This window comes from Nomia melanderi, chromosome 9 (genome assembly GCF_051020985.1).
Source record: "Nomia melanderi isolate GNS246 chromosome 9, iyNomMela1, whole genome shotgun sequence".
Taxonomy (NCBI): Eukaryota; Metazoa; Arthropoda; class Insecta; order Hymenoptera; family Halictidae; genus Nomia; species Nomia melanderi.
The window spans coordinates 17,025,893-17,049,601 of NC_135007.1; the positions used below are offsets into that span (position 1 = coordinate 17,025,893).

The 23,709-nt window shown below is 49.3% G+C and overlaps 1 protein-coding gene across 8 annotated transcripts in view; it reads left to right on the forward strand.

The window, feature by feature from the left end:
• Positions 1–23,709, forward strand: part of Jupiter (microtubule-associated protein Jupiter) — an 81,772-nt gene that overhangs the window by 25,295 nt on the left and 32,768 nt on the right. The window contains exon 1 of one of the 8 annotated variants that reach the window (XM_076371087.1): positions 21,833–22,287. The exons of 2 other annotated variants lie outside the window; for them this stretch is intronic. In XM_076371087.1, coding sequence (XP_076227202.1) covers positions 22,226–22,287 — 62 coding nt within the window. In that variant the 5' untranslated portion in view covers positions 21,833–22,225. Of the gene's footprint in view, positions 1–21,832; positions 22,288–23,709 lie in introns of those variants that run through there. 5 more of the 8 variants (XM_031989530.2, XM_076371091.1, XM_076371092.1 and 2 more) reach the window with 5 other exon arrangements.

The window sequence follows — 23,709 nt, forward strand, 5'->3', positions numbered from 1 at the left end:
GGTACTTTCGTTTCGTAGCTAGCGGATTATACCGTCCGATTCGGACGCGGAGGAGAATATTCAAGAAACTGGGCGTCCTTCTTTTGTTCCTCCAGGCTTGCGCAACCGACACGATTATTCTCGTCTACGGCGGAGCCGCTGTAGGGACGAGATCGAAGCGGCCTCTCCCGATCGGAGGATAAGGGAGACGATAATAGAACCGACACAAAAGAAAACGGGCCGCGTCGCTGGGGAGTACTCGGGATTAATTTAACGGTACTAGAATTGGGAGGGCCCGAGTTGCGCAAAACTGGGAAACGATCGTGGAAAAAGGAGAGATCTCAGTTACGGCAAGAGCGGCTCAAGAGCGTTCGTCGAGACGGCTGTAAGCGTCGAGCACCAGACTTTGCAGGATGATAGTTGCCTAATATTCTACCGAATGCATTGTTGTGTCACAATGATGTCATCCTTCGGTATGATCTAGAATAGCTTTCTAGAGGAACTCTCGAAGCGTAGCAGGTCTTCCCTAGTTTCAGTCAGGTGAACTTGTTTCATCGAAGTCGAATTTCGTTGTTGAATTTCCTTCGATATACGAGACACAAGATAGTAATCGTTACGAAGATTCTTCGACGTCTCAGCGTCTGCTTTTAAGAAATCTGTTTCGACTGCACAATGAATCACTTGCGGCCGAAGTCTTAAAAAGGGCACCGTAGCTAAGGAGTTAAGCATTCGCACGACACTGGAAATCAAACTCGGAGCTCGCCGAAAAATCGGGCGGGACTTTTTGCCGCAGCTAAGCGAACGGGGAAAGGAAACGGTACCTCGACGAAGAATAGCCGAGCAGCCGCGTAGAGCGAGCTGACCGCGAAAAAACGGGACGGGCCCGGGCACGTAATGCCGCGCGCGCAAATCCAAACGTCTGCTTAAGCTCCGGTGTGAACGACATAAAGGTGCTCACTGACCGAAACGCGTACGCGCTGCGGCGAGTCCTTCCTGCGTCTAGCCAGCGGCTAGTAAAATTTAATACCTGGAATTTGCTGGTAGGCAGTCGCTCCTTTTCCCGAACCACCGTTCACTTGGTCAAACAACGGCTTTGCTTTCATTGTTCTAACTGGCAGCCGACGCTAAACACTCGGGCAAATTGAAATTTCTATTCCATATCGAAGTTCCGTCGAGTTTAAGGATTTCGGGACAGTCCGTCGATTCAGGGGACTCGATATCTGGCTCGCGATGCGAGTCGTTCAGCTGCACGGATCCGAACGATGATCGAAAGCAGTTCCACCGTCAGCTCGAATTTCGTCGACCATCTTGCCAGCGCCAAGCGAACCGAGACCTCCTATCCATTTTCACCTTTTCACCGTTCCACGGATCACTTTCTAAGCACAATGGAGGGCACTCGGATCGAGCACCTCGGGGCCGTTTTCCTTTTCGATCGGCCGCGTCGCCTCCCTCCGTTTCTCTTGCGAAATTTCGTCCGTTCCACCGGAACGGCAACCTCCGGACGCCATCTTGTCGCTCGGACGAAGACAGATTTCGATCTGCGAGCCGCGCGAAGATCACCGCGGCGATGCCGATGAAAAACCTGAATTTTCAATGGCGATCTTTCGACGAATGTCAATTCTTTCTTCATGAAAATGGTATAAACTGGAATCCCCGGTGAATTTAGTCCAGAAAAGGGAGCTGTGATAAAGGTCACAGGCTCGAGCGATCGAGCCACGCGAAGATCATTCGCGTTGTCGCTTATCCGGGGCCCGATCGGCGATCTAACGGCAAGGAATCGCGTCACGGTGGCTCTCCTTTCATTACCGGGTGCGTTCAATTAGCGGCCGCGGGAAATTTATCGGATCGGAATGATCCAGCAAATTAGACACGGAACGAGCAAGAAAGCCCGCGATCTCGTTCCTGTCGTTTCGACCGCGATCGTTAACCACAATTACATGTTTATCGCTATTCACCGGTGGAATCGTTCGGCCGATAGTTTCCGAGATAGATCGCGATAGCCCGCTTTATCCGGCGACCCGGCGCAAATTAGAATTTCTTTTTCGTCGCGCGCGCGACGGTCCATTGCGCGCGCGGTACACGGCCGCGGCAAGTGGATCGCGTGTCGCACGTCATTAGACGACGACTGCGCGATCTTGTTCATGCCGCCGATACGTGCTATCCTCGGTTCATATCCTTCCGTTTCGCTGTTCCTCGAATCTCTCCGAGGGATGCGAGATGCAGGAATGCAGATATCGCGTGCACGGATAGACTCGTTGCGACGAGGAATTCGGCTTCAGAACGCAAACTTTGTATCGGTGGTTTATCGGATAGGACGGGAACTCGACGCGGCGAGAGTAGACAGCAGAAGTTACTTACATCACATTCTAATTATTAATCTAAGAATTCTTCAGTATTAACCCTTAAGCAGTGCTGTTACTTAAGTACTTCCGGTCCGTTGAGTACGGACTAAGTCCGGTTAAATATCGACAATGAAAACATGGATGTCTATGCCTCGGAAAATCTCAGTTCCGACAGGTTACTTTCGAGAGTCTAGAATTCGCAAGGTTAATCCACGGAAAGTTCATCGGAGAACAAAAGGTCTTCTATTCGATTCTGTCTCCGCTAATCATTGATACGCTTAAAAGCTCTATCTGGAGCAGTCCGCGTCGCGATTCGCCGTTGCCACCGCGGAAACGTTACCGTTAGCCGATCGGTCGCGCGAAATTGGCTGCCGATGGAAAGAAGAAACGTTCGACGCCGGTGGACAAGAAAGACACCCGGCGCGGACAGGAACAGAAAGAGAGACTCGGTGGCCAAGCGAAATAGGGGGATGCTGGCCTCGGCTGCGGTCAGCTGGAATTCAGCCGGCGCAATTAGCAGCGGCGAGAAAGGCACGCGTAAGAAATGCGAGGTCCGCGCGCGCGCGCGAACGCGCGCTGCTGCCTATGGCCGGCTCGAATGAAAATCCTGTTGTCGTCGTAAATTCTCACCGTCGACGAGGAAATTCAGCGAGAACCCGGTCGTTAGCTTTCCTTGATTAATGGAAGGGGACTCTATTATTTTCCGTAACGACATAATAACGTTTGCGGTGCGACCGCTGCGAACAGCGTAGCGTGCGCGCGGCGTTCAATTAAACCGGCAACGAGGACTTATCGGTGCCGGCTCGTCCAGATAATTGAGAAATCATTAAAAACCTCGGATCGTATCGAGATGCAATCTCTGACGGCGCTCCGTTCACCGTGGCGCCAAAGGGTTAATGAAGAGATCGAGCATCGGGACCGCGCAGATTATTTGTTAACAGTGGATTTACGGACGTTCATTCTACACTTTATCCTATCGTTCCTGGGGAATTACGCGTCCGTCTATGTAATCTGTGAAAATTCTCGCTTCGGAACCAGTGTCGCAACGCGTACTCGCGTAATTGCGCGAGGATCCGTCGGATTGATGGGTTCCGTGGATCTGGCGTTAATCTTCTGTCTCTAACTCGTTGCACGATCGCTGCCATTTATGAAGATAGGAATTTAACCCTTTGCACTCGAAAGTTTTCCAGTACAATGCGAAGTTCAATTTGAAATATGAAATATTCAACTTCAGTTTTGTTGTATCGAATCAAGTGACTGAGAATCACCTCTCGAGTGCAGAGGGTTAAGATTTCTAAAGCTGCTGGCAAAGGATTCACTGGATCTGAATTATACTAGCAAAATCTGTATTAGTCTAACGAAGAAACTAGAAACAAAGAATCTCCGCGAACGAATCGGTGCGCGCCGAACGCTGAATTTCGCTGTGGAAAGTCGGCGAAGCGACAAAGCTGCGCCGGAAACCGCGACGCGCGATTTATCAGGCATTGTGAACGCGGAGTGCGCATATCGATCAGCAACAAAGGCCGCGTTAAAACCGATTCATCGTTCGAATGGGAGAAACGGAGAAAGAAGTTCCTCGCCGACTTTCCCCTTGGCTAGCTGGAGCAGCCCGGCCTCCAGAGTTCCCGCGTTGCTCCTGGATAGGACGGGACAGGACAGGAAGGAATGGTTCGATGGCAGCCTTGAAGCCGGCCGAGGGAGACAATGAGGAGGCGACCGATGCAGTAACATCCGGTTATGTTTCGTGACGCGTTATTGTTCCTCGGTCTATCCCGGTTAGGGGACAGGCGACGGCGATGATGATGATTTGGGCTGAGTCCTCGCCGGACAACCGCGCCCAGCTCACTCTTGCGCGTCGTGATCGGCGGACGGTGTTGTCGGATGCGGAAAAATTGCCGGCCAGTCGACATTCGTCGATTGTTCCTCCGGTTTTATTATTTCACCGTTCGTTCTGTCTTTCTGCGTTGTCGCTCGGTTCTATCGATATCGATACGTCACGAGTAATATTCTAATCGTCGATATAAAAGTCGATTAAGTGACTTGGTTAAGTCGATTTCTTGATGTTTCCTGAGTTTTCTCGATTTTTATGGAATAATTAATATTGTTAGAGCTTACCATTTGAAAAGGACTTTACACGCTTTTCTGATCAAGTTAATAAATCAAGAATTTTGAGAAGCAATGCATTAAGAATCACGAGTTTTCTCAGCTTTTTCCGCAGTTGACCGCATTGGCTTCTGCGACTCATTTTCTGATCTATCTTCGGAAGCGTAATGCATTTTTTTTGGTGAAACTCGAGGGGATGTGTTCTCGATGGAACGACTGTGGTAAAAAGATTAAAAGAGTGCGCGTCGCAGGGGTGAAGGTCGAACGATCGTGTTTCTAGTCAACCCCATTTAATATTGGCAACTGCTAGAATCAATAATCCCCCGTCCACGTAATTTCCTAGACGTCTGCAGCCCCAGCCCTCCCTGTCTGCGACGCGTCTGTCCCAGGCGACCTCATTTTTAATCAGGCGCGAACGATACCTGTTTCACGCTCGGTCCCTCCGGGTTATTGCTTTTTAATTTCGAGTCGGACGTGTCCTTTGTCCGTTGGCGCAATGCTGTGAAACATTTTCGGTTCTTCCCCCGTGAATATCGCTGGAATTCCATGGAGAAAATTTTACTCGAATGAAACTGTGCGCGTCGACCTCCAGAATCTTCGATGTAAAAATATGATCGGACATTTTTAACTTTAGAATAGTAGGGGTAGTTCCTCGTGTCTTTCGTTTAACGTTGAGAATGTATCTCATTTCGCAGAGGAAGCTAGATTGCAATCATTGATCTCTTGGTATTTGAACAAGTCAGTTGTTTATTCAATTGGTGAAAATGACGACATTCATTTTCGAAGGGCTAAGTTTCAATTGTCCATGTACTGTCAAAGTTCAACCCTTTCCAAACTCTGAACAATACAAAACCTGCAAATTCCGCCAAATTAGACAGCGAATGCTCATATAATAGAGAACAATTAAACCACGTACTTTCTTAATCTTACAATAGCCAAATCACTCCTCAGCCAGTCGGTATCGCAAACATGAAAGTTTGATCTCAGCCAAACGCCGACACTCGTCCGCAAACGGTTAAATCGATCTCCCCAAAACTGCTAACCTAATCGCCAATTACCGGACAATCGAGCAATTCCTGAAACAAGTCTCCAAGCCGTTCGGTAGCAGTTTTCGGGGGACGTCGCACAGTTTCCAGAATCGATCGTGAGTGAAATGCCCGCACGCCATCGTAATCTGATCCCGGGAACGCGGCGGGGAAACGGTTACGTGTCCGGCGAACATTTTTATCCGGCACGTGATACTTTCGCCTGACATTGAACCCGGGCCCCTCGGTTTTCCGCAAGCCCGTAAATCGCGACGCGAATCGGCGCTCGCGCGAGCGCGGTCTCGCTCCGCGAGATCCCCGGAAATTTACGATTCCGCGGTGGTCCGCTCACGATCCGCAGCTTTCTCTCGCGCTCGATAATTATCGTCCCGGAGACGGCGCGAGCGAGCCGGCCGCGGAAAATCGGCTCGCTCGTTAATTATCGATGCGCCACGGAAAATTGGAAAACCGAAGAATTCTTTTTCCCTTTCTTCCCGTGGTCGTCGTCTCGCCCCTTTCTCGTTCCCCCCGCGATTGATTTCCGCGCGGAGAAATTAAATTTACTACGACGAGAGAGCCGGGGGCAATCGGCGGAGGATCCGAAAAAAACTATCGCGTATCCGTTACTCACGTTTTGCGCATAATTAACCTCGCCTCGCGAGAGATATCCCGGTGAAATACGCGGACCCGGAGTTTCACGGATAAGAGTAGTACGTATCCCTCGGTTCATATATAAATTAATTTAAATCGAGAGGAAACGCTCGATAAGAAAGTGCATCCTTGCTCGATCGACGGCGTTCTTAATACTGGAACTACCGGATGAATCAAAATGAGTTATATCCGATTGCTTCTTTTACGATTATTAGATGGACGTGGCTGTTTTTATTTCAGAGATACACCGATTGATTTACCAACGCGCAAACTGAAATATAAGTCACTCGGGATCTCGGTGAACGCGCTTCCGTGATTTCCGCTTCGCGAGGAAAGGTTCGTCCGTGTTGCCGGGAACTTGCTAATTTCGACTTACGAACTGAGAACTTAGTAACGAAGCTTGTTTAGACGAATCGCTGTATAATTACCATGCAACACACGCGATACCTTCTCCAACTTATCACTTAGACTCGCGACTGGGAAATATATCCACTCTAGCGGGACTTCGTTTCATCGAACCGTTAAAGGGTTAACCCCTTAACGACGACTGTCGCTTCGAAGAGATGAAATATTCACATTTGGAATATTACGTTGCAAACGAATGATTTAATTACTCGAACAGCAAGAGAGTGTATAGTTTCCTTTCCATCATTAAAGAGTCTCCTACCGCAAGGGGTTCAACCCCTCTTCGAATTTCCTCCGCGACAACCCGATTCACCGCGATTTACCGATTCATTAGAGGAGAAAGGAATTCAGCTTTCAGCACGCGTCAACGTTCGCTCCGAACATAGAATATTGATAGCGGAAAAATCGCGTTTCGCGGGACAGCGGCGCGGAGAGGTGGGAAGGAACGAAACGAAGAAAAAGAATCGTCGAACCCGCGATACACTCGATCGAGAGTCCCGCTCGATATTAGCCGTGACTCCGATATATTACGAGCACCGTTCGTTCGTTCCTTCGTTCGTTCGTCCGTTCGAGTGAGCATTTGTTTTTTTCTATAATAATCAGGGTGTAAAACTAAATAGAAAGTCGCGTACAGGCTCCGTCCCCGGAGTTGTATTTAAGTTAATGAAACTATTAGCGGAGGAATTGAATTTCTATTTGGTTTCTGCTCCCGTGAATCGGCCCCGTAATTGGCCGTTCGATACAATATAGGGGCCCCGGCGGACGATGCAATTATTCCGTTTCGTTTATTTAACGGTGCCGCCGTTTCGATATATAGAAAGTGTATTATACACCGATCACGAGCGCAGGTCACACGGGAGGGACGGAGACGGGCGAATCATTGAACTACTTGCCTCATGGATATCCGAGATATCGCGACGATACTCGCGCGAATGTTTGCTCGGCTTTCGAGTTTTCCGTCGACGCGACCCGCCGCTTTCTTTCTTTCTTTCTTTCTTTCTTTCTTTATCGCCACTCCCTCGGTTTTACAGGAATTCCCGCCGGTAATTACCACGGGACTTTCCTCCGTCTCCGCTTGATTCGTGAATTATGCATTCCGGAGATTGCGGAAGCCTCTCGCGCCGGACCAGCTATTGTTTGCTCCTCTTTGATCCAAACTTTCCGCTCGCGACGACTCGCGTCTCGATTGTCGCGCTACTTGAATTCCGGCGACTCTTCTCTGTGGATCTGAAAATTCATTTCGCTCGGGGATTCAGGAATTTTGATGGATCAAGGTGGAAGATAAGTAGCTATGAGAATATTCCTAAGGTTTTGATGAGAAGTCAACAGTCATCCGAGTCTCGTTATCTCGAATACTGTTGGCGCTTGAAAAATTCCGTTTTCATCAGCAATAATTGCGAAGCTCGCAATGAATTCTAATGCAACAGTTGCATCTTCCGTTAGTCGCATATTATATAAATATGATTATTGTAGATTGGTTCAATTAAATTCAATTCACTGTTGTCATGGTTCCAATATGCTTCTTAACACTTAGGCGACCGCTGAAAAGGACTATAACTGCAACCTCCTCTATCAATTGAACTCATTCAAATAATTCGGTTAAAAATTGTTTTGTAAAAACAAGAACCATATTTTATGTATTGCAAATAATCCCACTTCAAGACTTACTAAACGACAAAAGAAAAAAACAGTCGGTTGGCTAAGTGTTAAGAATGCGTGCTGGCGCAAAGTTCTGCCGAAGAGTTAAAGAGCGATTGTTACGAGCGATTCGTACTTTCTGCCGATTACACGTCGACGAACGTGTTCAATATCGAGCGCGATCGATGCCTTTGATATCGACTTTCCAGCAGGAAGGAGGGAACCGATATTCGGCACGCACCGCTTCTAACTTCCTACGGGTCCGCGCGCGAGAGTACCGTTTCTCGAATGTTCGCGCGTGCAGCGTTATCGAAGCACGAGCCGGTGCATCGCACGAATCCTAATGAATTCCGCGGTGTGTGTTTCGATGTTTCGCCCGATGGCATCAGGGTTGGGCGCATATCTACCGTCGAATATTAACGATGATCGATACACGCGGCGAATAATTTATTCGACTTCCTCGGCAGCGAGAAACAATTATTGGCTGACGCTGAGCGTTAGCTTACGATCGACTCGGCTTTCTATTAATCCTTCCCGTGCTGCGGGTAAATAGCTTATCTATTTATTTAGCACTCGCTGATAAACTATCATTCACAGTTCCGTCCGATATTCCAGAATATCCATTCACCTAATGTTCGAGGAAATCTTAGAAAATACCGTTCTCCAGTAACCGAGTTGCTTAGAATGCTTAAATCCGGGAAACAGAGATTGAGGAAATTGATGTGTTAGCTTCTGAAATGATTATACATAATCAAAAGCTCTTAACCCTTTGCACTCGAGAGGTGACCAGTCACCACGTGATTCGATGCAACAGAACTAAAGTTGAATATTTAATATTTCAAATTAAAACACCTCTGTTTGATTCATCTATGAATTATCGTTAAATCAGTTTCAAACATGACCTATATCTCGTCAAATGTGGAACATTTCCATTGAGAAGCCCGAGTGCAAAGAGTAAAATTTCGAATCGAAATATCAATCTCCTCGACCGCGTTGGTTTCACTTTGACCCGCGCGATAGATCCGTGAACTCCGAATTGAAACGATGGCCGGGAAAATAGAAGGATACGTCCAAAAGGAGAACGCGGAGCGCGATAAAAGTTCGAGCAACAGGTAACGCGTGCATGCGTGAAAGGTGAGGCGCGGTCGGCCGTTGTTCATTTGCTCGAGCTTGTCCGCTTTCGTTAAAAGAACAACGCCGCGCGCGAGAGCTTTAACGGCGGCATATCTGGCCTTTATCTTCTCCCCGATAAGAGAGGAGATGTATAAATCCGGAGCAAATATTGTATCTCGAACGGTGAACCCTGCGCGCCCCGCTCGCTCGACGGCCGTGAAGTTTTTCCGAGAAAACCGATCGACCGTGTCCCGGCGAAGTACTTTTCCGAACGAGTTTCTCGCGAGCCGATGTACCGCGCCGCGATACACCAGCTTCGCCGGCTCGCGGACCGTTCACCCGCATTATGCACGCGAGTCTTTTGCATCGCGCGTTACACAACCGTCCGGGGCGCACGGGTCGGGGACCTTTTTTCTCCTTTTTTTCAACTGCCTCCAGTCGAAAGTTTTTCCCTGGATGCAATCGACGTTTTCCGATGATATATTAGACGACATTCCTGACACTGAGCAATGAGAGAAAATCACATGTTAATAAGAAACTTTGTTTCGATATCTCACGTATCGATGCGTTGCACACGGTTGAATGTTGTATGTGAGGTTGTATAATTTCGTTGCGTACAGAGTGAGTCACCTCTCGAGAGCAAAAGGTTTTTTTCTGGTACTTAAGACTTTGATGCACTCAACTTTTGAAAATCGTTTGCATAAAAATGAATTCTCATCCGTAAAGGATTAAGTCGGATATTCCATTGGAATTGTCTAAGAAGAAAATGAACTATGTTAGAAGAGCCACGGATTGTAGATGAAAGTGCTGCCGACCCAGGGAAACGATGAATCTCCGGCGAACGGGGAAAAGTGACCTGCCGAGAGGAGCGGGGCGACAGCGGATGTGGGCACCGCGAGGACCGGAAGCACCTCGGCCGGTGTTCGTTCTCGAAATCATGGGACCGTTAACCGGTTGTTCCGCGGGAGCACAATGGTCGTGAATATGGGACAAACTTTCCGTGCTCGCCTAAATATTAAACAGCCTGATTGAATACCGAGGAATTAGGGTTACGATCCTCTAAGGTTCTAATCGATCGGAAACTCTAAGTCGACTTAGAATCTCACCGAGGCTAGTGTTTCTCGAGTTCCTTGAGAACTTATGTAACTCTTTAAATACTAGAATCCCAAGCAATTATCTCTAGGTAGCTGAAATCAGTGTTATCTATCTAAACACTCGATTGATAGACTACAAAGATCTCCAGAAACTCGATCACTCGAAGAATCCTCTGTCCGCGCGCCGCGTTAGGCCTGTTCCAGCGAATGGTATCGCGTGATCGATAATTGGCTCGCTAATAATCCGAATCCGCGGCGTGTGACCGTCACCGGCGACGGTGTCGCGGCGGTTAGAAGAGTGTCAGCGGCCGACGAACAGAGTAGCAGTTAACGTGGCATTGAATTTCGCCGCTGCAGGGTGTCCCGCCGCGATCTCCAGACGCGTCTCTCGCTCTGAATTACTGGCCGCCGCTGTATCATTATTTCCTCGGCGGTGAATCTGCCCGCGGAGGCCGCGCGTCCCGGTTCCAGGCTCTTTTCAAGCCGCGTTAACGCGCGATTCAGCGCGGCCGTTGAACGAGACGACGCTCCGTCGCGGTCGTCACGGTGAATCTCCGCGCGGACCGCCGCGTAGAGTCCATTAGGCACATTGTAACAGTATTTCCCACGAAAGCGCGCGCTACTTACGCGTGGCGCGGTGTTGTCCGACACGCGGCCGGCCGCGCCGCTATTTAATTAAGAATTTTCCGTCCTCCGGCTGGGAGAAGCCGCGAGTTTTGTCGTGCTAAACGCGCGCCTTGGAGTATCGATGCTGGGAAAATCGATGCTTGCAACTTGAACGCTTTGATCCGCGATGCTTGTAATTTCAACGTTTGGATCGCTAACGCCTGTAATTTCTACGCTTGGATCTCTAATGCTTACACCTTGAACGCTTTGATCTGTAATGCTTCTTGCAACATCAACGCTTTGATCTTTCACGCTTCCTGCAACATCAACGCTTTAACCTCTGACGCTTGCAACATCAACGCTTTGACTTTTTACGCTTGCAACTTGAACGTTTTGATTTCTGATGCTTGCAACTTCAACGTTTTGATTTCTGATGCTTGCAACTTCAACGTTTTGATTTCTAACGATTGCAACTTCAACGTTTTGATTTCTGACGATTGCAACTTCAACGTTGTGATTTCTAACGTTTGCAACTTGAACGCTTGCAACTTCAACGCTTTCATCTCTAACGCATGCAACTTGAACATTTTGATTTCTAACGCTTGCAACTTCAACGCTTGGACCTCGAAAGCTTGAATCCTCGTCTCCCATAATTCACTTACCCGAACGGCGTTCATTCTCGACCTTCAAGACATCTAGCAGCAAGAATGCTAAGGATAATTAATTGGGTCTAGGCAGCGGAAGCCCCTCAAAACTGCGTAAACCTTCAAGCACTCAGCCTCCAAAAGCTAAGCCGCGTAATCCCCGAAGAACACACCGTCAGAAATTCGCGGAGAGCGCATTCGCGCGAATACCGAAAGCGTCTTCGAAGCCGAACGGATTCGACACGTGTCGAAACACGCGGTACAAGAATCGATCAACGAACGGCCGCCAGCGGCCAGAGGCGAGCGCGAGGCTATCGATTCATCTCTGGCTGGGATCTAGCAGCCAATTTCCTTCGGCGTCAAACCTACAACCATAACAGACGTGTTTTTGCATCGGAAACGGGCGGATCGATGCGCGGAACGGCCGCCGGTGCCGTGGACGCAAACGATCGTACACTTTCACGCGTGACAAACATGGATTTCAGGAAAAGTTAGAACGGTAGAAAGTGCACGGTCCGCCTCGGGTCCGCGATGAGAGATCGCTTTGCCGCTGCCGCGTCGCTATAAATTTTCATTTGCACGCCGCCGGCAAAAAGCAATTACACAACGCGCGACACTCCTCCGGTGGCGAAGCGTCCTGTCCGGGATGACGTCCCGGGAGAGTTTCACTTTTCTGCCGATGGAACGCGGCGTCCTTTTCGGCGGTCGTTATCAGTGGCCCGACGTCTTCTTCCATGCTTCTTCGAACCAGTCGGCTGCCACTGTTTGTTCGTCGTCGACAGCCGATATCCACCTCATTGGCGCGTCCTCGATTGGAAATTGGACGTAGAAAGGGACTGCGAATTTCACGCTGGAATCTCGAAAATCAAGGTCATGGTGCTTGACTACAGCGTCTGCTGTACTCTAACCCTTTGCGGACGAATGTCGGCATTTTGGCGAGATGAAATGTTCATGTTTCGAAGACCAAATCGCTAACAGATGATTTAATTACTCAGACAGTAAGAGACTAGCACGTAGAGTCTGTTGTTTCTATTATGTAAGCGGTTGATAATTTAGCTGCGTCTGTCACCATTTGATCTGACTATAAAATCAAACGATCAAATCTGAACTTCGTATTCCTTGATACGTGAAATTGGAATAAAATAGCTTTGCTCCTCCTACTTGTGATTTCCTTTAGTTTCAAAGAATATCCTCTTCGTCGAAAGATGTTAAACGTTTCTAACGAAGGCTTCGAACAGTCGAATAATTTTCAACGCATCTCGTCAGGGAGGATTGAGCGATTTCCCTGAAATTTCTGTTCCCTGCGCTTTAATGCTCTTCCGATCGTAAGACTTTGATTAGTCACGGTTCGCCGGTGTCACAGAGGTCACTTCTAATCGCGTTCTCGGAACCCGGTCGTCCGAGGGGCGGGCAAGACCCAATTTGTCCGTCTGCTCGTAAAACAAAAGCGGCAGGATCAATATTTGCGCGACAACATCCGCAGTGTCCCCCTGTTCTGTAGTATTCTACCGCCGCGTGTGACGCATTAGCCTTCGCCGCGATCAGAATTCCGATCAGAGTCGAATCTCGGAAGCGCAGGTCTTCTGGCCATTACCCTGAATCCCGCGGCGCGTTGGACGCCGGCCAAGTTGCTCGCGTAGGCAAGACCTAGCCCAAGATCGAACTCGATGCGAACCTTAGGCCTGGCCGGCGAATGCTGCTTTTAGTAAAAGAGACGGTCGACTTCTGCACGGTCCAGTTGGGGAACTTTCTGGGCAATGAGAGCGATCATTCGAGGAACGTTAACACTAGGTTTATTAAATTTAGATTTTGGAAATTGTAGATGTAGAAATATACAATCAGGATTCATATTCGTGTAATTGGATCAACGAAAACCGATTAAAACATTTGCCAAATAATGTTTATAAAATTCAATCTGCGTGAAATTGATGCGTTCCGTAAACCTAGTGTTAACACTAGAACTACCAGTCAAAAGTGGTTCCGATTTTCTTTAGCCATTATTGATATCGAAGCATTGAATATTCGAAATGATTTTGAAAATAGTTTCATTTGAGTACTGTACTGATTGCCTGAAGAAACTGAAGATAATCTATTACAATTGTTAAGTTTAGAGAAATGTCTTATTAGGTGTACCCTATCTGAGAAATGAAAGGATTGAAGCCTTGATAAGCTTGTTATTAGACTGTATCTTATTGTAGATACAAATTTGTAGAAGCAGTTAATTAATTATATAGAGCAGCCGGAGTAATTGACGTGTAATAAATAATGTTCGTTAAAGTAAGAGCAGGTCTAAAAACTAACGAGATGAATCAGGAGGTGAAAGAAAACGAAATCCAAACTCCATCGCGCTCGGTCGTCGACATAGTTTCGCACGTATCCGGTAGATTCGAATTCACCGGCAAAACCATCGGTAAGTGAGGAATAGCCCAGCTTTCTCCCAGGGCGCTATGAATCGTCGGACGTGTTCTTGACGCGCGAAGCTGATCCCGGCGAGCATCGATAACCTCATCTTCCCAGCCAGCCGGGCATTAATCTCCCCGGCGAGCCGTGGGTGCTTGTAAACGCTCGACAAACACGTCCGCCACGCGCCACGGGTGTTTCCAGACAATCGGCGAATTTATTCATGCCGTCGTGGGTGTCTCAGACGTTGGATAGCCATTTGTCCTGTCCCGCGAGCAGCCGAGCCACGCTTCCTATAATATCGTTGACCTTTGAGCCAAGCGCGGCTCGGTAGTGGATCTAACCTGGCCTAATGCTAAACGCTTTGATCTTTTGGCTTTGGCTTTTTCATGCTTCGATCCGTCGCGCTTTCAACTTCGAAGCTTGACGACTTTCACTCGGAACACTGCAGTTTTAATGCTTCGATCTTTCACTAGCCTTCGCGCCGTGGATCTTTAGGCTTCTGACTACGAAGCTTGGACCTTCGACGCTTTCAACTTAAAGTTTACGTCCTCGACGCTTTGAATTTGGAAGTTTAGATCTTCGACACTTTGAGTTTCGAATCTTAGATCTTCGACGCTTTTAACGCTGGAGCTTAGATCTTCGACACTTTGAGTTTCGAATCTTAGATCTTCGACACTTTGAGTTTCGAATCTTAGATCTTCGACACTTTGAGTTTCGAATCTTAGATCTTCGACACTTTAAACTTTGAAACTTAGATCTTCGACGCTTTTAACGCTGAAGCTTAGATCTTCAACGCTTTGAATTTTGAAGCTTCGATCTTCGATCTTCGACGCTTTGAATTTCGAAGCTTCGATCTTCGACGCTTTCAACGCTGAAGCTTAGATCTTCAACGCTTCGAATTTCGAAGTTTAAATCTTCAACGCTTCGAATTTCGAAGCTTCGATCTTCGACGCTTCGATCTTCGACGCTTTCAACTTTGTAGCTCGGCTGATCCAATTACCACGAGTTGGTTCCGAGAGGACTCGGACATCGCGTCGAGAGTGATTATGTTGAGAGCACCCAACGCGTTGCCGCACTTAATGCAGCGTCCACTCGCGAGAAATGCTCTCGAAGCGATTCACGATAGTTCTATCATCGAACGAACACAGAAACGAGTCGAAGCATGGAAATCGCGATCGTCGAGGATTGAAGCATCAAGAGACTGCAAGTTTCAAAGCAGCAGGCACGAAGAAGCTAAGCGCTGAAATTGACATTGAACGTTCTGGGAACGTTCCAGCATCTCGAAACAAGAATGGCTGATCCGTCGAGCGCACAATATCTCAGTCCCCTGTGGCACCCATTAATCGCCATAACCGCGGACAAAGTCGCCGATAAATCCTCTCCGCGCGCAACCGGCTAAGCCCCAACGAAATCCCATGTGATACGAATCAACGATAAATCAAGCATCAGTCCGGCGAAAACAATCTAATCCGGAAACTCGGTGATTCCTCGGCGCGTAGAGGGGCTCTAAGATTTCTAGGCCGACGATTTCTTCGGCTGGAAGTTCGACCGAATGTTATTACTCATAGGAGCAAGCATCCGTCGGTCACGAGAACGGGACATTTTCACCGAGCCAGGTTCGCCGTGAACGAGCGGCATTGTGCGAACGCAGAAATGTCCCTAATCGTCTGGCAATGATCATCGGCTCCCGCGGTGTCCGAGTAGAAAGCGTACCGTGCTTCACGGTTGCAAACTTGACGAATGTGTGTCGATTTCCACTTCCGTGGCCCGTTTCGTTCGTTTACACGCCGGATTGTTTGGCGAGCGAATAATGCTCCGTTCGGTTAAGTGAATGGAAGATTAGTTGAATGGCTACCGCGGCACTGAGATGGAGGAAAGACGGCGCTTGGAAGCTGGAAACTTTAAAGATCTAAGCTTCAACTTTGAAAGCGTGCAGATCCAAGCTTCGAAATTAAAAGCCTCGAAGATCCAAGCTTGAAAATTAAAAGCCTCGAAGATCCAAGCTCCAAAATTAAAAGCCTCGAAGATCCAAGCTTGAAAATTAAAAGCCTCGAAGATCCAAGCTCCAAAATTAAAAGCCTCGAAGATCCAAGCTTGAAAATTAAAAGCCTCGAAGATCCAAGCTCCAAAATTAAAAGCCTCGAAGATCCAAGCTTCTAAATTAAAAGCCTCGAAGATCCAAGCTTCCAAATTAAAAGCCTCGAAGATCCAAGCTCCAAAATTAAAAGCCTCCAAGTTCCAAGCATTAAAATTGCGAGCGTCCAAGTTGAAATCATCAACTGCGCTCAAACGAACAACTAGCTTCACTTCGCAAATTAGCCATTCCCAGCAGTATTCGCGTTGCTGGGAATTTGGGAACTTTCACTGGAAACCTTCCAAATGCAGGGGTTTCTGGAGCAGCGCGTGTCGCGTTCACGCGAACTTCAGGATGGCGGCGATGAAAATTCATGAGGAACTGGGCAGCGCGGGGCTCCGCCGGTGGTTTTATCAAAGAACGGAACGGGATCGATGCTCGGGCAGAGATTAATGGTTTCGCTGAGAGCGGGTGCCGGACCGGTCGGCCATTTTTCCACGGGAACCATCGAAAGTGGTATAAATCATCGTACGACGAGACCGCTCGATCCGTCTCGAATCACTTGCAACTCTCGCGGAAAAGTCTGTGACGAGGAGTTATTGCCGTGACGGGCGGCGCGTATCAATCGACTTGTTCAATAATGATCTTGTTGCAATTATCGTTAAACTGTGGATCTGATGCAGTTGCAACGAATGCGAGTGTGTAGAATACAAAGCAGAAGTGTTGATAAGACATTAATGATGCTTTTTCCCGATTTATCGAAATTCTTTTATAGAATTATCGAGAATTCTAATTATTCTAATTATCTATGAATATGGTAATAGACTATTCTCGGTTTCTTCAGACATTGATCACAACTCAAGTGAAACCGTTTTCAAGATCACTTCGAATATTCAATGTTTTTAAGGTACTAATTGCGAAACAACGGATCGAAGCACATTTCTGCTCTATTTAATCCTTTTATGTCGCTTCGGTTTCGATTTCGCAAAACGATCTTCTCTACATTCTCTTTTCTACGCGAAGATCGAAGAGATATCAAGCAGAAAAGTACTACTCGATTTCATTTGTCGATCTAAGAGTGTCTGCGTCGGTCAGACACAGCAGTCCCAGCGAAATAGATCGATCGCTAATCGCCCGGCGGAATCAGCCTCGACATTGACACAATATCGGCCTTCATAGCTCGAGATGGATTCGATTTCCTGGTTCAGCGATGCGTCACGAAGGCTGGCTTCAAAATCATTCTTACAACAGTTTATGCCATCGCTGGACTCGTCTCGAAGAAGTTTGATGGATATTTCTATCGGATCTAATCCGCTCGATTAATTTCACGAAAAACGTTCGGAGAACATGTTGCTTCGCGTCTCGGGGATCGTGCTCTACAAGTGAAATTAGATTAAACTCTCGTAACCCGTTGCCTAACAATCTGTTTCCACTATACATATAACATTAATATTATTACCACCGTTACATTCTATCCACTTCTTGCAGTCCATTACTCTGAAACTAAGTTACAGCCAACGATCACCAGAGATGAAATTACAATCTATTCCCTTCGTATCATCATTCTATCATACCTCCTATCATACCTCCACGGAATCGATTGCGTTACAAGTTACTCCACGATTCCCAATTTCCCGGTTAATCCTTCGTAAGAAACTAATATCCCCGTTAGAGTGAAGGTCTCCGTATCCTCCGAGAAGAAAAGTGGCCGAGTTCGCCCTATAAAAAGTAAGTTCCCATAAAGTCCCCCGTCCGAATGGCAGAAACGAGCGGCCGTGTGCTTGTATAACGAACCGCAATCGTAACTTCCGGATCTCCGACGTTGGATTAGGGCAATTTATCGCCGGCGATAATTCGTCCGGCATCGAGTCCTCGGCCGCGAGCTCTCTCGCTGGCAGGCCGGCAGGGGTTGCAGCGGCGTGTTACCCCCGCGGCATAATCGTAAAAATAAAATATCGCGGATGCCAGGCCCGTCTAATGTTAGCTCGCCGTATTTTAGTTCCCCAGTGCGCCGGCTCTGTCCGTCTCGCGCGCTCCGTCTTACTCCGTTTCTGGCGCACGCCCCGCTCCCCGCGCTGCTCGCCCTCTGTGTACACCGCTACGCGCGTCCGCTCAAAACGGAAACCGAGTGTGTAACCGCGTTTCGGTACCGTTTCACCGAGAAAACGCTCCGCCCAGCGAGTTGCACCCATTAAACGACCACTGTGAACACGTCAATGGAATCGCTCGCGAGGGGATTCAGGAATCACCGTTGCGGCGACTCCGTGGTCTTTGCTCGCTCGCCTTCGTTCGCCAGTCGTGGACGAGCAATTTTGCTTCTACCTGTTTTAGGTGGATACGGACGGTAGCTCTCATGAAAATTTGCGACAATCGGAGAATACGGGCGATGGAATTATCGATGAGTCTCAGGGGAAGAGTAGTGTTAATTTTCATTGAAAACGAATCGAATTCGAATCAATCGAAATTTGAATTTGTACTAGTTCGAAGAAGTAATATATCAGAATGCTGTAGGACACTTCGTTTATTAACCCCTTGCCGTACAATGACGAGTGAGACTCGCGATGAAGTTAATGATTTTGACATTTGAGACATTTGAGAAATCTGTGTGTAATGCAACAAGACGATGCGTGGAATTAGGAATTTTGGAATGAAAACATCTTAACGAGCGTGGAACGTTTTTCCAATGTAAGAGGATAATCCCGGAGGAATCGGAGGTCCTAGGGGAGAAACGTGAGATGTGTAAGAATTAAGGATTTAATTGATTTGCGCAGGAATAACGAGCTTCGTTTGGGAGTCTAGCGAAATGTTGAAATGCCACGCATGATAAGTGTCGTCTAGTTAATGAATTAACTACCGGGAAGTTTGATTAATAGCACCGATCGCCCCGATATCCAGTAGGAGACCAATATGGCGGATCCCGCGAAGATTCTCCCGCGCAGAGTTAACGAGAGAGCCGGGCCTCCCCGATTATATCGTGCGTCGTCCAGCGGAAACAAGGTTGGCCACGCAAACGACCGAGCGCGCGCGCGCGCGCAGCGAGCCCGCATTTTTGCCGCTCCTTAACGAAATAAAGATCCCGACGTATATAATTGTCCATAAATAATGGCGTTGCCACAATCGCACCGAACGATCGTCCGTAAATCATCTGATAATTAGCGGCGAATCGGGATCGCTGTGATACCCACTTTTTGGAGCGAGTCGTTAAACGGTTCGAGCGAATGAAATATAATTGCCGCGCCTTTTGACTACGCGAGACCCGAAGAAATCACTCGTTTACAACAATTCCATGTTACGAGTCCTTACTCCGGATTAATTCGATCCTTAATTAACCCAGAGTTCGACGAACCCCGGTTCCCCCCGGCAACAATAGGTTTCTGTGCTAACGATTTAGGTGAGACGTCGATCCGACGCTCGCGAAACGTTCGCAACGTTCGCGAAGAAAAGAAAGAGACAGAGAGGGAAAGAACAACAACGAAGATCGTTGAATATTTCATTTTAATCTGGCAGAGATGACGTGGCAGCCGTACTGCGGTAGACTGTTTCTGTAACGTTGAATACATTAGGCGGGCACACACGAGAATAAACGCTACGAAAGGGACTCGAAAGTACGGCCGGCGTTGCGCCACCCCCTCCTGCACTCGTCCTAGATACCGGACAAAAGAGGCTGACTCAGGGGTTGCCTCCCCTAGCTTGCGATATATCTTCAGCATCTTTCGGTTTCGCCGTTAAATTCATATCTACCGATCCAGCCCTGTAAAAGCTCCGCAAAGCGAAAGTTTCGTGGCTGCGGGAACTACGAGGGGTTGCCCACCCCAGGCTACAGTGTTTCCACGGGAATATTGAAAACGATCCACGGTGAAAGTAGCGCGGAAGGCTAATAGAAACCTTCTACGCGGTGTTCCGTCGGTGTGTCGGATACAGAAGATGAACGACGCATCGATGATCCTTAGCACTAGGTTCACGGACATTTATTGTAGCTCGGTCTATTGTTCCCAGAGGAATTAATGTTCGTCCGTTTAGTTCGTGGAACTTGCAGGTTTCGAAGTGGAGGGTACTCATCTAATGCTCTGCCTATTTTTCAAGCAAATTCCAAGTCTTCGCTGACGAATGTCGACAGTTCTACGTACTAAGTCGATGAATGATTGAATTACTTAAACATCAAGAGATCGGTAATCGATACATAATTTAGCTTCATCTGCTGAGGTTTCGTACATTTCAAACCTCCAGGAAAATGACCTCTACTCCTGCATCGAAGCTCACAGCGAAGAAACGCGCTTCAGAACGATAACGACCAGAAACGTCTCTGAACGATGTGACGACCCGAGGCCCGACGACTCGTCATAAAATAAGCATCGACCGGTTTCATCCCCGTGTCCAAACACCCCAGCCAGGCGTCGACGAGGTTACCTCGTCCCCTTAAGCTCGATTTCCAGTAACCCGATGCCTCTTATCGACCGTCCCAAAAGGGCAGCGGGGGGACACGACAATTTAATCAGTCAATTACTCAAAGAGTGTTACGCCTGGTCGAAAAACACCCCCACCGGCGAGCGGGTCCCCGGGGCGGCGACGGGGGTCGAGGACAGACGCAACCCTTCATGTTCCCGGCGTCCCTCTCGAAACGAACCCGGGGAAACCCATGAAATTTTGCGTCGATCGCGTGATCCGCCCTGCTGCGCATCCCGTGCACGACGGACGAGGGGAGCACTGAATATTCGTCGCCGGCCTCAACCCTTGCAGTCGCCGCGTGTTTTTTCTGAATCTACGCGACGTCTCGCGAAAGAAAGTTGACGCGACGAATATTCCGCGTTGGCTTTACGTTCTCCCTAAAAGATTGCCTCCTACGATGCTCCACATCCCTGGTTGCCGCTCCATTCTCAGGGAAACCTACCCTAAATAGAATAATCTCGCACAGTAATCCGAGAAAGGGACGAAGGTGCAGGTTCCCACCCCTCGCCGAGACAATTCGCGTCGACATGCACGAATCGGGAGAATCTCGGAGCCGTTCGAATCCCGCCAGGTTTCCGCGCAGCTCCGTAGCCGATCATCCCCTAACGATCGCTCGCTCGCGGCGACGGCGTCTCGCAGACAACAACGCTCATTATTTGCGACACGGTTGCACGTGCATCGGCCTGCACATGCAGCGAGCGTCGACGATGGCCTACGCGTCGGCACGTCCCTCCCGCCTTCCCCTCCAGTCTAGCTGGGTCTGGTCCGCCGAGCGTGTATTGATTGAGGTGAATACACGACGCCGGCGTCGGAGTCCGCGTCGGCGTCGTCGGCCTTCGGTCGGGGGTGGAAGCGCATGCAGCGCTGCCGGGATGGTGGAGCTCTCCTGGACGAGTGGGAGGAGGACGGACGGCCGCGGGAGGGCGGGCTAGACGGAGGGAAACGGGGGCCGACGAGGAAAGACGCGGCCGGAGAACGACGGGCCGAACAGAGAGGAAGCTAGCAACGCGAGAGACAATACCGCGGGGGTGCAGAGAGGGGAGAGCTTGCAGGAAGATCACCGTCGGCGGGACAGAGAGGCGAACAGCGGGCGGGATCGATCGGAGAGAGACGGAGAGCCGCGCTGGGAGTCAGACCGAAAGAGAGCTTGCACCGGAGTCGCTGGAAGAGGGGGACCGGTCGAAAGGTGGAGGGAGACGGGAGATCGGTAGCCGAAGAGCGCGCAGGATAGGCCGCCAGAGTGGGAGCGAGAGAGAGAGAGAGAGAGAAAGAGAGAGTGGCAGCGAGAAGGAGAGCGGCAGGAAGCACGGACCAGAGAGAGAGAGGTAGGAGGGAAGCACCGGTGGAGGAGGCATTATATACTGGCTGGATCCTCATTTGGCTGGAGTTTCTCGGCTGAACGCGGCGAGTCTCTCTATCTAGCAACGCTCGTCGCCGGCGTAGGAAGTATCGCGACACCTCGTCGATCTCGTAGCACCGACGTTTCTGGAGCTGAGATATTAGGCGGTTCGCGGTTTCGTTCGCGGGAACCAGCAAGAGGAAGCTTCGCCGGAGGACCAGACTCCGACCGAGGACCGCGCCGCCAGTCGGGGCTGATCATTTTTGTTCGCCGTTTTCTGTGTTTTCGTCGGGCGGAGACGCCGCGGGAGAGAAGAGGAAGGGTGTACTACTCTGTGAACCTGCGAGGGAGAGAATCGAGGGAATGGCCACCTACGCGACCTACAGGCACGTCGAGCTCGACAATGTCGGATACGGGAAGAAAAGGTAACTCCCGGGTTCTGCGTGCTCCCGCGCCGCACTGCGGCCGTTGGGCTGGTGGTCCTCGCCATTTTTCTCGTTGACGGTCGCCTCTGGTCTCCTCGGTTTCTCACGATCGAGAATTCTGCGTCGCTCGAATCTTCGGTTTACGAGGGAGGATCTCGAAAGTTGTCTTCTTCGGGAGACGGTGTTGTTCCTTTGGGGAAGATGCTAGACTTCGGACGATTTTGTGATCGGTGAATCGAACCGGGTGTATCAGTTTCGGGGGGACTCCGGAAATTAGGCTAGCTTATCGGGTGGTCCCGACTCGGAAGTGTGCTGGGTTGCGGGACTTGGGTGCGGAAGCTCGAAGGGCGACAGGATGCGGCAGAATCCCTTCTCAGCCGCTCCGATCGATTTGCATCTCGCGGGGTCAGTCCTTGAATCCCGTCGCCGCTTCGGAAACTGCAGCGCCGCTTCGCAGCCGCCCAAAGAATTCCGTGAGCTTCAAGTTCATTGTCGGACACCTTCCTCGCGAGCTCTTCCCTTTTCCTGCGGGAACCGTGCGAGGACTAAAGGGAACCCCTCGAGTCCCCTCGATTCCAGCGACAGGACCGAATCGGTCGGAATCTTTCGAACATCATCGATCGGTCTCCTTTATCGACGCTACACGAAACCCCTTTTATCAGTGTTCAGTGACTCACTCGAAGTTTCTTGCATCATATTTGCTCTGTCGAGCGTATCAACCGAAAATCACACGGAATTCGCTCGAGATCTCCCAATCGCGACACCGTCATCGAAATCTTATGACTAATGCTCGGCAATCTCCATTCTCATCCGCGGAACACACGAGTTAAAATTTATCGGAAACCTCTCGACCGTTGTCCCCGGTGACTCAGTGTCGCGGTTCGATTTCCAGTTGGTTCGAAGAGCAATTCCGAAGTTCATTAAGGACATCCAGATGGCGGTTTAATTAGCCGCGTCTCGGAACCGTAGAGCCCTCGCGGTGCCGTGGATGATTTCCTGCGAACGCCGGTTATCAACCGGGAATCGCAGTGGACGATAGGAGCGGTTATCTCGATACAAACAACTGTTACACACCGGTACTCGCGGTTTTATCTGCGGAATTGCTTAAGTGGTTCCGCCGGTGATAAAAATGACCGGGCTCGCTTCCCGGGAAGCTCCGCATCCTTTCCGGGGATCTAATTGCGCCGCGCGAGAGCCCGTTGACGAGCATAAAACCGAACGATTATCACGGATACACGTCCTCGATAATCACTCGCCCGATGATCAGGTGATGATCTGAAAATTCTAGGGTGCTCCCCGGCCGGGATCTCTCTCGATCGCACCGGTTACTCCGTTCACCATTTCCGCTCGCGTCCTCGTTCCGTTTCCATCCCGAAACCCGCGGGAAGGGGTTTAAATCTTCCGTTCGAATATCGCGGGCAG